This window comes from Rutidosis leptorrhynchoides, chromosome 6, assembly GCF_046630445.1.
Source record: "Rutidosis leptorrhynchoides isolate AG116_Rl617_1_P2 chromosome 6, CSIRO_AGI_Rlap_v1, whole genome shotgun sequence".
In the NCBI taxonomy this organism is placed as follows: Eukaryota; Viridiplantae; Streptophyta; class Magnoliopsida; order Asterales; family Asteraceae; genus Rutidosis; species Rutidosis leptorrhynchoides.
In genome coordinates, this window is record NC_092338.1 from 353,819,650 (window position 1) to 353,834,067 (window position 14,418).

At 37.1% G+C, this 14,418-nt stretch overlaps 1 protein-coding gene and 1 pseudogene across 1 annotated transcript; both read left to right on the forward strand.

The window, feature by feature from the left end:
* The first annotated feature begins 350 nt into the window (after positions 1–350).
* On the forward strand, positions 351–2,678 carry LOC139855931 (cytochrome P450 CYP82D47-like; annotated as a pseudogene).
* A 7,419-nt stretch (positions 2,679–10,097) lies between these two features.
* On the forward strand, positions 10,098–12,577 carry LOC139855929 (cytochrome P450 CYP82D47-like). Its single transcript, XM_071845168.1, has 2 exons — positions 10,098–11,160; positions 11,871–12,577. The coding sequence occupies exons 1-2, from the start codon at positions 10,222–10,224 to the stop codon at positions 12,531–12,533; spliced, it is 1,602 nt and encodes a 533-aa protein (XP_071701269.1). The 5' UTR covers positions 10,098–10,221; the 3' UTR covers positions 12,534–12,577.
* The last annotated feature ends 1,841 nt before the right edge of the window (positions 12,578–14,418 follow it).

The following is a 14,418-nucleotide window of genomic DNA, read 5'->3' on the forward strand; positions in this document are numbered from 1 at the left end:
TGCTGATAACGTGTTATAATTCAGTAGGCTTATAACTACCTTTAGTGGTTTGATTCTTGATTAAGAAAACTAATAAAATTATAAGAGGAGCAAAGAGAATATATGAGAAAAGTATATATTATAAAGTCATCATACTGCAACGTTACATGGTTCATATTTACAGTGCAACATTTACTGTTCAATTATCACACTATATGCATCAAGTTGGATTGGATTTGTTGAAATTGTCGGCCACCATTTTTGGCATTATCATAACAACAAGATGTTTTTATCATTTAATTAGTTCCTGCTGTTAAAAAAAAAATCATTTAATTAGTCAATTTATAACCATTAATACCTTATCATTTTAGATTGTGTGCCTAATCCAAGTGATGATAATCATATTCACCATATATCACTACCAATTTCATCTTGAATTTATCTACATCTCCATTACACCCCCAAAATACTGTTATGGATATACTTTTACCACTAATACTCTTAGTAACCACCATATTATGTTTTCTTCTGGTTGGTCATATATCACGAATAAGCAACGGCCTAACCGCAAACAACAAATTACCAGGAGAGCCAGTACCCGAAGCTTCTGGTAAATGGCCGATAATTGGTCACTTGCATCTTTTATCTGGTTCGCAAGTTGCACACAAGGTTTTAGGATCTTTGGCTGACAAATTTGGACCAATTTTCACAATTAAACTTGGTGTTCATCGAGTTCTAGTTGTAAGCAGTTCAGAGATGGCTAAAGAGTGTTTAACTACCAAGGATAAAGCTTTTGCTAGCCGACCAAAAGCCATGGCAATTGAGTTAATGGCCTATAATTATGCGAATTTTGCTCTGGCACCGTATGGGCCGTACTGGCGTGAGATACGAAAGCTAGTTGTACTTGATCTGGTATCTAATAATCGTATTCAGATGCTAAAACAGCTTCGAGTCTCTGAATTAAATTTTTTCATGAAGGACATGTACAGAACTTGGTTAACAAATAAAGGGTCGTTGAAAACGGTTAAGGTTGACATGAGAGAATGGTTTGGTAATTTAGTTATGAACATAGTGGTGAGGATGATATTTGGTAGTCGTTTTACGCCTGGTGATATAAATGAAGATCATTTTAAAAAGGCGATTAGGCGTTATGTAGAATTATTGGGTGCGTTTGTGCTGTCGGATGTTGTTCCTGGCTTGAGGTGGTTAGATATCGGAGGTTACGAGAAGAAGATGAAGAAGACGGCGAAAGATATCGATATTGTGATTGATGGATGGTTACAAGAGCACAAAATGAAGATGAATTCTAAACAGAAGTTAGATAGCGAAGACCAAGTCTTCATGGCTACAATTTTATCTCGTGTTAATGAAGAATCAAAAGAGGATCTTTATGGCTTCAAGAATGATGAAATTGTGAAAGCTACATGCCTGGTATAAAATTATTCTTATTCTTAAATATTTTGACCGCAATCTTACCTATGTAACATACATGAACAATCCTCAACTATATATTTATATACATGTAACATGTTGTCTCAATTAGAGAGAGGTTAAAAAATAACTCAAAGTCCGAAAAGTCACGAGGCAGAGACGAGTCTTTGGGACTTTGAAACGACTAGTAGGTCGAGTTGGGGTCGAGTAGGACGCTGCCTAACGTTGGGGTCGAGTTGGGGTCGAGTAGGACTAGTAGGTCGAGTTGGGGTCGAGTAGGACGCTGCCTAACGTTGCTTTTAGTAATATATATTGGTTGACTTACAGATTCACATACTTAAATAGTGTATACCCTTTTGTCTTATTATTAGTTCCATATATGTGCATCGATCATAAATGGTATAAAAGTTTGTTTTTTTTTTTTTTTTTTTTTTTTTTTTTTTTTTTTTTTTTTTTGTAACTGTGGTACAATAGTGTATTATGTGCACTTTTTTTTTTTTTTTTTTTTTTGCTTTTTAGGCAATTTATGCAGCGGCCACAGATACGACTACTCCGACTCTAACATGGGCTCTAGCTTTATTGGTCAATAACCCTCATGCGTTAAAAGAAGCTCAACAAGAGCTTAATATCCATGTGGGAAGAGATTCAAGCCATAATTAAAGAAACTATGCGCCTTTATCCAGCTGGACCACTATCCGTTCCTCATGAATCCACAGAAGACTGCATCGTAGGAGGTTATACAGTCCCAAAAGGGACTCGCCTTTTGGTAAATATTTGGAAGATTCAACATGATCCACAAATATGGACCGACCCGTTTGATTTCCATCCAGAGAGATTTTTAACAAACAATAAGCAAATAGATGTCAAGGGTCAACATTTTGAGTTGATTCCGTTTGGCAGTGGTAGAAGAATATGTGTAGGAATATCGGTTGCTCTTGAGACGTTGCAGTTCGTATTGGCGAACGTTTTACATGGATTTGAGTTCCTGAAACCATCGAATGAGCCGATTGACATGTTAGAAAGCCCCGGACTTACAAATCTTAAAGCTACTCCCCTCGAAGTCCTTGTTGCACCTCGTCTATTGCCACACTTGTACGGTGTATCAGAGTTGGGCCCAACCGCCCCACCCCAACTCCACTAGTTTTTTTATGTCATACCGGTGTTTGTTTAGTATAGAATGAGAGTACATATATATGTATGAGTACAAAGATCATAGTACGTATAATAATTATCTTTATGTAATAATTAAGCTTCATGTAATGTTTTTTTTCCCGACTTTTCATGTGTTCCTAACAACCTATGTGTACAACATTGACATTTAAGTTCCTAATCTATCCGTCCAGTGACAGACATACAAAAAATGCATTAACACTTTGACGACAACAAAGGTTCCTGAACCTTACGAGTTTTAACCCACCACTCCCAACAAAAACCTTTACACGACAAATCCGAACAAGGGCAATATTTCCTGCCCCACCATTTACCTCCATTCGCACCGAAAACTCCTGCTACCCCAATCGTCGTCGAAGATCTATCAAGAACATCAGACTTCAGTAAAATATTTAGGCTATTGAACTGTATTAGACCGAACCACCAACACCTACATATCGCAGCTATCACCGGTTCAACCACCACTTCGAACAAGGCTTTTTTTTATCATCTCATAATGGACGAATAGAACGAAATAGCCCGAAAACCATCTTTTAAAATTGTTCGAAATTAAAGAAGCATAAACATTTTGATTGCCTTCACCATCAACAGGGGACCAACCAGAGAACTAACACCTTCATTAATCACATTCGTATTCATCCTAATTTCTTTCGAGAGAGCCAAAACGTCTGGATAGAATTAATCACAAACCACCAGTTCGAGAACCGACATGTCACCCACTTCGTTTACCCACACTTGTGAGAATGCAAACACCGAATCTTCTGTTGGTGCATTTAATGTAATCCCTAGTTCTATGTATGAGACACGTTTATTTCAGTCATTGTCTAGGAACAATTACGTTTGAATGATGGTTATTGTTTATTAATGTTTATCTTATTAACCAAAACCTTAGGATGTGATTTGAACTGTTGGTTGGGAGTTCAGACCATCTGCCGATGGAAGGCACCATCGGACGAGGGACGAGGACCATCGGTCGATGGTCATAGACCATCGCCCGATGGTCACTGCAGATTAGTATATATAGAGATGTCGGGTTACTTTGTCATGTTACACACCCTAATCACCCTAGCCGCCTCTTTTGTCATCTGCAATCGTCCCTAACCTACGTACCCCAACCGAATAGCAACCTTAGGCATCGATCTAATCTCTTAGGGTTTGATTCTTCGATCCCAAAAGTGTTAAACGTATTCGACTCAACCCAAATTTGTGTATTCCGCCTCTAGATTAGGTATAAACGTTTGATCTAAGATCCAAGCTCATTCATCTTCTAAATGCAGTTCCACCAATTCATGGATGTGCTTCACCCAATTTGATTTGAAGAAACCAAACAAAGAGCTAATATTGTCTAGTTGGGTCGAAGCTTTGGCCACCGAAACAACATCACCTAATAAACCGGCAACCGATGTAGCACTCTTGGCTGAAGCGAAAGGGGTCGGAACACCCTTTAACTCAACCCAAGCAAATCGAAAAGAAAATCTGACCCAAGCAAATCGGAAAAAAAAATCTGACCAAGGGTTTACACGGACAAACCAAGGCGTAACAAGAAGAGCACACACTTAAGAGCCTGTTAAAACCGATCTCATCAACACACACTACCACACAACCAAACAAAACGATTTTGCTAATATGATTTACCAACACCCCACATTCCACCAAAAGGTCCGTGACTTTAACATCCGAAAACAGAGAGGAGTTCACTAACAAGACGCTTAGATTAAGACAATCAGTCACAGGCCGGTTAGGAAACAACTTATAGCGGAACTTGTATTATTCACTTGCAGATGCATTACGTTAGTTCTTCAATTCTACACGTCATGAAAAACTTCTAATACATCGTCACTGATGTTCAATCCAGAATATCATACCATAGGAGTTTACATTGAGTCAATTAAGTTAAGTATGTTGTAAACTCATCTTTTACATTTTATGTTTAAACGTTTTACCCTAAAATAATACTGTATTTAATTTTAGGGACGTGATCCATTTGAGTTTTTCACTAAAACCAAAAACCGCACCGTAAGTTTTTTTTCTTCTAGAACATCAAAACCATAGCCTTTCGGGATTCCAGGATTCAGTTTTACAACTTTAATCAGTCACTTTAGTTAGATGATCTGGAGTGTTCAAATAATCATATATGGATGCTTTTTCTCTTCAATATATGAAAGTTGTGTTTATTGGGAAAAAAATTATCTAAATAATCAAAAAATTAAAACTCTGTGTCTCAAAATAAATGTCTTGTTTGTGTCTTCTCATAGTTTTGTTAGAAATAGGAGGTTATGTGTATATTATTTGTGAAAGAGATGATTGATGATTTAGATGTTTGATTGATCTTGAAGGCTTTGTTTATTACTTGATTTGCTTTGCTTTGCTTGATTACAAATGAGGGGTGAATCCCTCTATTTATACTACTCAATGGAGTAGTCTAGAACTCTCCATCATCTACTAATATCTAGATATTTTCTAAGTATTATCTAGATATTTCTTAAATATTATCTTAGATATTTTACAAGATGTTTCTACTCACTTTCACTACTAGATATTACAAGAAGTTTCTAGATATTGGACTACAATCTTGATCCATATACTTGTATACTTGCAAGCCCATATCCAAAACACATAGTCCAAAATCAAGTTTAACTTCCAACAGCCCCCCTTAAACTTGATTTCTTCACTCCGAGCATATTCCGTAATCTCTGAAACGTCTCATGTTTTAGAGGCTTTGTGAAAATATCAGCAACTTGGTCGAATGACTTCGTGTACTTTATCTGTACCTCTTTATTTGTAACACACTCCATGATGAAATGGTATTTCGTATCGATGTGCTTGCTTCGATCATGGAAGACTGGATTCTTTGCTAGAGCAATCGCAGACTTGTTATCCACATATATCTTCGTAGGTTCCTTTTGAAAAAACTTAAGCTCATTTAGTAACTTCCTGAGCCATATTGCATGACAGGTGCACGATGTTGCTGCAACAAACTCGGCTTCACACGTTGACAGAGTCACAATGGGTTGCTTCTTCGAGCTCCATGTGAACGCCGTGTCTCCCATATAGAACACAAAACCACTCGTACTCTTACGATCATCTATGTCTCTAGCCCAATCACTATCACTGTATCCAACTAGCTTGAAGTGATCAGAAGGCGAATAAAACAGGCCATAGTCAATCGTACCTTTGATGTAGCGAAGTATCCTCTTGGCCGCCTTCAAGTGATTTATTGTAGGTGCTTCCATGTATCGACTTACTAGTCCAACTCCGTAGAGAATATCTGGCCTCGTGCAGGTTAGGTACCTCAGACTTCCAACTAAACTCTTATATTGTGTTGGGTCCACCAAGTATCCTTCATCATCTTTTGACAATTTGAGATTGCAATCCACCGGTGTGTTCATTGACTTGCAGTCATTCATCTTAAACTTCTTGAGCACCTCATTCGCATAACCTTCTTGGGATATGAATATTCCTTCTTTCTTTTGTTTTACCTCGATCCCAAGATAGTAAGCCATAAGGCCAATGTCGGTCATCTCGAACTCCCGAACCATTGCTTTCTTGAACTCCTCAAACATTTTGGGATTACTACCGGTGAATATCAAGTCATCCACATATAGGCACACAATCATAACATCTCCTTCCTTGCTTACTTTGGTATAGAGAGCATGCTCATGTGGGCATTTTGTAAAGCCATTATTTTGGAAATACTTGTCTATCCTGCTATTCCATGCTCGAGGCGCTTGCTTCAACCCATATAAGGCCCTTTTCAATTTCAGCACCTTATTCTCTTGGCCTTTCACAATGTATCCCAAAGGTTGTTCTATATAGACTTCTTCTTCTAAGTGGCCATTAAGGAACGCGGATTTGACATCTATTTGATAAATCCTCCAATTATGTTGAGCTGCAAGTGAGATTATTAATCTTATAGTTTCTAGACGAGCGACGGGAGCAAATACCTCGTCATAGTCTATGCCGGCTCGTTGACTATATCCCTTCGCCACCAACCTTGCCTTATATCTTTCAACTTCACCTTTGGAATTCTTCTTGGCCTTGTACACCCATTTTACACCAATAGCCTTATGTCCCTTTGGTAGTGTGGCAAGATCCCACGTATTATTCTTCTCGATTGCTTGAATCTCTTCGTCCATAGCACGTTTCCACTTTTGGCTTTTTGTTGCATCTTCATAACTTATTGGCTCACAATCGGCAAGAAGGCAGAACAATGATAGATCCTTCATAGGCTGGGTTACCTCGTACAACTCCTCAATGCTCCTTGTGTGATGTTGTAGCCTATTTGATTCTCCTCCTGATGTTGGTGTCACTTCATTAGGTGTAGTGGTTGGAGTACGTGGAGAGTGCGGAGATGGTGTACTAGAAGGTTCTTGAACTTCAAGATATTCTTCGTTCCTTGCAGTACTCTCGAATGGATAAGGGAGAAAGTCGTAGTTCTCCTCTTTGGAATATTCCAATCCCATGTTGCGTCTTCGTCGAACACCACATCTCGACTTGAGATTACTTTACCGGTCTTGGGATTGTATAACTTGTAACCCTTCGAACTTGAGTCATAGCCCACGAATATGAGTTTCTCGCTTTTATCATCGAGCTTCGTCATTTTCTGATCTGGCACATGAGCATATGCCACACTTCCGAACACTCGAAGGTGTGAGATGCCGGGCTTCCTTCCACTCCAAGCTTCAATGGGATTTTTGTTCTTGACGCTTCTTGTGGGCGAGCGATTTGCAAGATAGATCGCACAGTCTACTGCCTCAGCCCAAAATTCCTTAGGCATCCTTTTGCTCTTTAACATACTCCGGGCCATATCAAGAATGGTCCTATTTTTTCTTTCCGCAACACCATTTTGTTGAGGTGAATACGGAAGAGTTAGAGGACGTCGTAACCCATTGTTGTCGCAAAATTCCTTGAATTCCTTGGATGTGAACTCTCCTCCACGATCGGATCTCATCGCCTTTATGGTGAGACCACTTTGATTCTCCACAAATGCTTTAAACTTCTTGAACATTCCAAAAGCTTCCGACTTCTCTTTTAGAAAATAGACCCATGTCTTTCGACTAAAATCATCAATGAATAGAAGAAAATATATATTTTTACCAAAAGACGGTGGGCTTATGGGTCCACACACATCCGTGTGAATAAGTTCTAGAGGTTTCTTCGCTCTACTAGAAGCTTCTGTTGGAAAACTGCTTCGGAAGTGCTTTACTAGAAGGCATCCCTCACAAATTTGATCCGGATGATTAATTGGAGGCAAACCCTTCACCATTCCTTTACTTGATAATAATTTTAAGCCTCCAAAATTTAAGTGCCCGTATCTCATGTGCCAAAGCCAAGAATTATCTTTGAAACATGCTTTTAAACATCTTGGAATGTCATGTTGAATATTTAGCATGAACATCCTATTCGTTGACATTGGCACCTTAGCAATCAAACCCCCTTTTTGGTCTCTTAAAGAAAGGGTACGATTTATCATGTGAATATCATAGCCTTTCTCTAAGAGTTGTCCAATACTCAGTATATTCGTCTTCATATTGGGCACATAATACACGTTAGAGATAAATTGATGCCTTCCATTTTTCAAGCGGATGAGAATTTTACCTTTACCTTCAACCGGGACTTTAGAGGAATCTCCGAAGGTGATATTTCCACTAATTACTTCGTCTAACTCCACAAACATGTTTTTGTCACCGCACATATGGTTGCTTGCACCCGTGTCGAGATACCACAAATTTGATTCTCCGTTATCTTCACCTTTGCATGCTAGTAACAAAGTATTTTTCACGGCTTCGGTATCTTCTTGCACTAAATTTGCTCTTTCTTGCACGTAATTGTTTGACTTCTCGCATTCCGAAGCATAGTGGCCAAATTTATGACAATTATAGCATTTGGTTTGAGAATTGTCATACCTTGGCCTTCTACTTGTGTAGCCTCTCCCGCGACCTCTAGTCGGGTGAAAATTTTGACTTCTTTCTTCATTTCTGTAAGAACTATAACCTCCACGTTTGATATATCCTTGTCCTCGTCCTCGGCCACGTACTTGACCACGACCTCGTTGACTCGTTTGATGAGTCTTTTCACTGCTTTCTTCCTTGAAAGACAGTTTTGCTTGTAAAGCTTGCTCCAAAGGCTCCTTATTTTTCTTATTGAACCTCTCTTCATGGGCTTGTAGTGAACCCATGAGTTCATCGATAGTCATTGATTCTAGATCTTTAGATTCTTCGATGGCTACGACTATGTAGTCGAATTTTGAATCTAATGATCTAAGAATCTTCTCAATGACTCTTACATCACTTAGAGTTTCACCATTCCTCTTTAATTGATTGACAACCGCTAAGACACTTGTAAAATAATCAGAAATTGATTCTGACTCTTTCTTATTTAAGGATTCGAACTCACCTCGTAGTGTTTGTAGTCGAACCTTTTTCACCTTATCAACTCCCTTGTGAGAATTCTCCAAGATCTCCCATGCTTTCTTAGCGGTGGTTGCACTTGCAATTTTCTCAAAAGCTCCATCATCTACACTTTGTTGGATGATGGAAAGAGCCTTTTGATCGTTGGTCTTCAATAACTTTTTCTCCTTGCTGAGAGAACATTTTTCAGTAGGTTCCTCATAGCCTTCCTCCACAATCTCCCATAGGTTTTGTCCACCTAGGAAGGTCTTCATTTGGATGCTCCATCGATCATAATTATCCTTTGTGAGGCGAGGAAATGTGATGACATTGTTGGCCATCATCTTGTCGAACCAAGCTCTTGATACCAATTTGTTAGAAATAGGAGGTTATGTGTATATTATTTGTGGAAGAGATGATTGATGATTTAGATGTTTGATTGATCTTGAAGGCTTTGTTTATTACTTGATTTGCTTTGCTTTGCTTGATTACAAATGAGGGGTGAATTCCTCTATTTATACTACTCAATGGAGTAGTCTAGAACTCTCCATCATCTACTAATATCTAGATATTTTCTAAGTATTATCTAGATATTTCTTAAATATTATCTTAGATATTTTACAAGATGTTTCTACTCACTTTCACTACTAGATATTACAAGAAGTTTCTAGATATTGGACTACAATCTTGATCCATATACTTGTATACTTGCAAGCCCATATCCAAAACACATAGCCCAAAATCAAGTTTAACTTCCAACAAGTTTTAGGTAATATACAAAAGTTTCTCATTCTAAGAGTCAAATGTCATTTTTATTTTTGGATATAGATTTTGAGAAAAAATGTAAGATTGGGTAAAATTAAAATTGATTGTCAATTTTTAATTTTTAGAAGTGAACACTTATTTTGGCCATGGGAGAAACTAAAATTGAAATGTAGACACTTATTTTGGTGTGGTGGAGGAAGTAAATTGCTTACATGTAGTCTAGAAAAGGTTATCTTGATGTATTTGTTTTTGTGGTGAGAAGAGTGTACCATGTCACATTATCACATTATCCTGTTATTACAGGCCAAGTGACTTTGATTAACCTTCTAGCTACTTTTCTAAGTGAAAATATAGAAGCAAAACTATCAAGAAGTCGTTTGAAAACTCTTCAAGATATAAAATTTTATCATTTAGTTTGTCAAATAATAATAATTTATACCTTATTTTGAATTTATCTACATCTCCATTACACCCCAAAAATATTGTTATGGATCTACTTCTATCACTCATAATCTTTGTAACCATCATATTATGTTTTCTGCTGCTTGGTCATACAGCACGAATAACGAACGGACTAAACGCAAGCAACAAAGTACCCGAAGCTTCTGGTAAATGGCCAATAATTGGTCACTTGCATCTTTTAGCTGGTTCACAAGTTGCGCACAAAGTTTTAGGATCTTTGGCTGACAAATTTGGACCAATTTTCACAATTAAACTTGGTGTTCATCGAGTTCTAGTTGTGAGTAATTCTGAGATGGCTAAAGAGTGTTTAACTACCAACGATAAAGCTTTTGTTAGCCGACCAAAATCCATGGCAGCCGAGCTAATGACCTATAATTCTGCGAATTTCGCGCTGGCACCGCATGTGCCATACTGGCGTGAGATGCGAAAGTTAATCGTTGTTGATCTAGTATCTCATCGTCGCATGCTAAAACAGCTTCGAGTCTCTGAATTGAATGTTTCCATGTTGGACATGTATAGAACTTGGTTAAGAAATAAAGGGTCATTGAAAACGATTAAGGTTGACATGAGAGAATGGTTTGGTAATTTAGTTTTGAACATTTTGGTGAGGATGATATTTGGCAGCCATTTTACGCCTGGTGATCGAACTGAAGATCGTTTTAAGAAGGCTATTAAGAGCCATGTGGAGCTATTGGGTGCGTTTGTGCCATCGGATGTTATTCCAGGCATAAGGTGGTTGGATATCGGAGGTTACGAGAAGAAGATGAAGAAGACAGCAAAAGATATCGATATTGTGATTGATGCATGGTTACAAGAGCACAAAATGAAGATGAATTCTAAACAGAAGTTAGACGATAGCGAAGACCAAGTCTTCATGGCCACAATTTTGTCTCATGTAAATGAACAACTAAAAGAGGATGGTTATGGCTTCAAGACTGATGAAATTGTAAAAGCTACATGCCTGGTATATTATTATGGATTTTTCTGTTGTTAACGTGCATAAAACTATTTACGCTTCATTAACCGTCACTTGAAGTAATATATATAACCACTAGGTACAACAATTTTATGCATGTTAAAAAAAAAAACAATTTTATGCATGTTAGCGACAGCTTAAAGGCTATCGTTAATAAGCTTCTACTATTATTCTTATTATTAATTATTAATTATTAAATATTCTAACAGCAATCTTACTTATGAACAATAGTGATACTATATACATGTTGTCTCAATTAGCGAAATGTTAAACTATAACCTCTTGTTCGATGGGTTCCACAACCGGATTATGGGTTATGCAAAGTGTGCAATTGCACATGGCCCAAGATCCAAAGCAGTCCAAATATATAACCCAACAATATCTATCTATAGTACGTTTATATATAAGGTTTTAAGAATATAACGTTTTTTACAACCGATTTTTTGATTGATGCTAGTATTTATTACATTTTTCAGTATTATTGAACTTTTTCTTAAATACATGTGAAAAACTTTTTCATACAAAGGGTCTCTTTTTGCTTATTGAGCAGAACCCTTAAAATTAACATGACGGCCCTAATGGGATCCCAAAATATTGCTAGGCCAAAAGGCTCTTTTGTGTTATTATTAGTCCTAATATATGTAAGTCGATCATAAATGTTATAATAGTGTGTTGTGCGCAATTTTCTTGCTTTTTAGGCAATTTATGCAGCGACCACAGATACGACAACAGTGACTCTAACATGGGCTTTAGCTTTATTGGTCAACAACCCTCTTGTGTTAAAAAAAGCTCGACGAGAACTTGAAATCCATGTGGGAAGAGATAGAAACGTTGACGAATCAGACTTGAAAAACTTGGTATATCTTCAAGCCGTTATAAAAGAAACGATGCGCCTTTATCCAGCTGCACCACTTTCTCTTCCCCATGAATCCACTGAAGACTGCATTGTAGGAGGTTATACAGTCCCAAAAGGGACACGCCTTTTGGTAAATATTTGGAAGATTCAACATGATCCACAAATATGGACCGACCCGTTTGATTTCGAGCCAGAGAGATTTTTAACAAGCAAAAAGGAAATAGATGTCAAGGGTCAACATTTCGAGTTGATTCCGTTTGGCAGTGGTAGAAGAATATGTGTAGGAATATCGATTGCTCTTGAAACTTTGCAGTTCATATTGGCCAATGTTTTACATGGATTTGAGTTCCAGAATCCATCGAATGAGCCGATTGACATGTCAGAAAGCTCCGGACTTACAAATCTTAAAGCTACTCCCCTCGAAGTCCTTGTTGCACCTCGACTATTGCCACACTTGTACGCTGTATCAGAGTTGGGCCCGACCGCCCTACCCCAACTGCACTAGTTTTTTATGCCATACCGGTGTTTGTTTAGTATAGAATGAGAGTACGTATAATAATTATCTTTATGTAATAATTAAGCTTTATGTAATGTATTTTTCGACTTTCTATGGTTTGGTTCTTTTTTTTATGCGGCGTGTTGATTTTTGAATCCGTTTTAATGTTATTAAGTTTCTTCCATAAAAAAATAAAATAAAAGTTGTAATCTATTTTAGGAAATTGGTGAAACTGCCTCCATTTCCGAACGTTTTTTTTACAATATGTCCCTAAATTTTTGAAAAGGCAATAAAGCCCCTTGTCCACGCATCACGCATGATGTGTATAACCTGGTATGTGATGCGTGGTCACTGACAGGGCCGTCTCATTGATTCCAAGGGCCCTGTGCGAGATATATAAGAGGGACATTAAACGTTAATTATTTTTTGGTTTGACTTGGGTCCGATCCGTTTTGCAAACCGGCTAATTTTATGGAGACCACTTATTTTGAAAGTTTCCTGGAGTCATCAATGGCAAAAAATTTAATACATACAAAAATTTAATAATAATAAAAAAGCTTAGATGGATATTTTTAGAAATATATTAACAATTGTATAAAATTATATACTCCGTATTACAAAATTTGGGTCCCTAAAATTTTCGGGCCCTGTGCGACTACACACTTTGCACATGCCCTGAAGACATCCCTGGTCACCGAGCACTTAGGCAAAACAAGTTAATTGGCAAGTTTGATTGTGATCATTTGTGTGAAATTGAGCCCGAGAATACAGGGAATCATATCATAATGGCTAATTTATATTCACGAGCTGAGAGATGGGAAGAAGCTTAAAGTGTTAGAGTAATTTTGGATGATATTGGGTTGAAGAAGATTGCAGGTTGAGTTGGATTGAAAATATTTGGAGGAATGCAAAGTTTTATAGTTAAAGATGTATCGAATGGAAAATGGAGGAAATATACGCAACGTGAGGCAGATTGTTGAACGTAATGAGTGAAGAGATTTGTGACTGTAGAAAATACAAAGCAATATCACCAGAGAAAAGCAAACAACACTCGATACTTTATTCATAACTGATAAGCCACATATTATACATATATATATATATATATATATATATATATATATATATATATATATATATATATATATATATATATATATATATATATATATATATATATATATAGGGCCAGGTTCAAGGGGAAGTAACCAATCGGGGGGAAGCGGGGGGAAGCAATTTTTTTTTTCCGTTTTTTTTGAAATTTTTTTTTTCCGACATCAAGATCACACGAAAATATGAACATTTAGAAGAGACACACTTCGTGATGAATGTTATTATTTAGGCGGAAAAACGATCGACAAAAATAACATTCAAGATAATATTGTTCGTGAAGAATATGAACGTTTTTTTTTTCTTCATGTTTTGTGAAGTAAAATTTAGCCCGATTTAGAGTTTAGGGTTTAGGGTTTAGTGTTTTGGGTTTATTCCATAAACCCAAAACACCAAACCCTAAACCCTAAACCCTAAACCCTAAACTCTAAACTGTTCGTGTTAAAAAACTCAATCTAAATCCTAAATCTAAACCCTAAACCCTAATATCTAAGCTCTATAAACCCTAAGATCTAAACCCCAATAGCTATAACCTCAAAATACGCTCGAAAAATACGATAATTGTTATATATTACTTCTTCGAGCGTTTTCCCGCCAAAATAAAAACATTTATCACAAAGTGTCTCTACTAAATGTTCATATTTTCATCTCATCTATAATGTTCGTGAACAAAGTTTTTTCAAAAAACGAATAAAAAAAAGTTTTTGCTTCCCCCGTTTCCCCCCGATTGGTTACTTCCCCATTGATCCTACCAATATATATATATATATATATATATATATAT

What these genes read in the sequence shown, in the direction of transcription:
- LOC139855929 (XM_071845168.1), top strand. Translation starts at nt 10,222, where the DNA reads ATGGATCTACTTCTATCACTCATAATCTTTGTAACCATCATATTATGT. An exon ending in TTGTAAAAGCTACATGCCTG is followed by an intron (nt 11,161 to 11,870) that starts GTATATTATTAT and finishes CTTGCTTTTTAG; the next exon opens with GCAATTTATGCAGCGACCAC.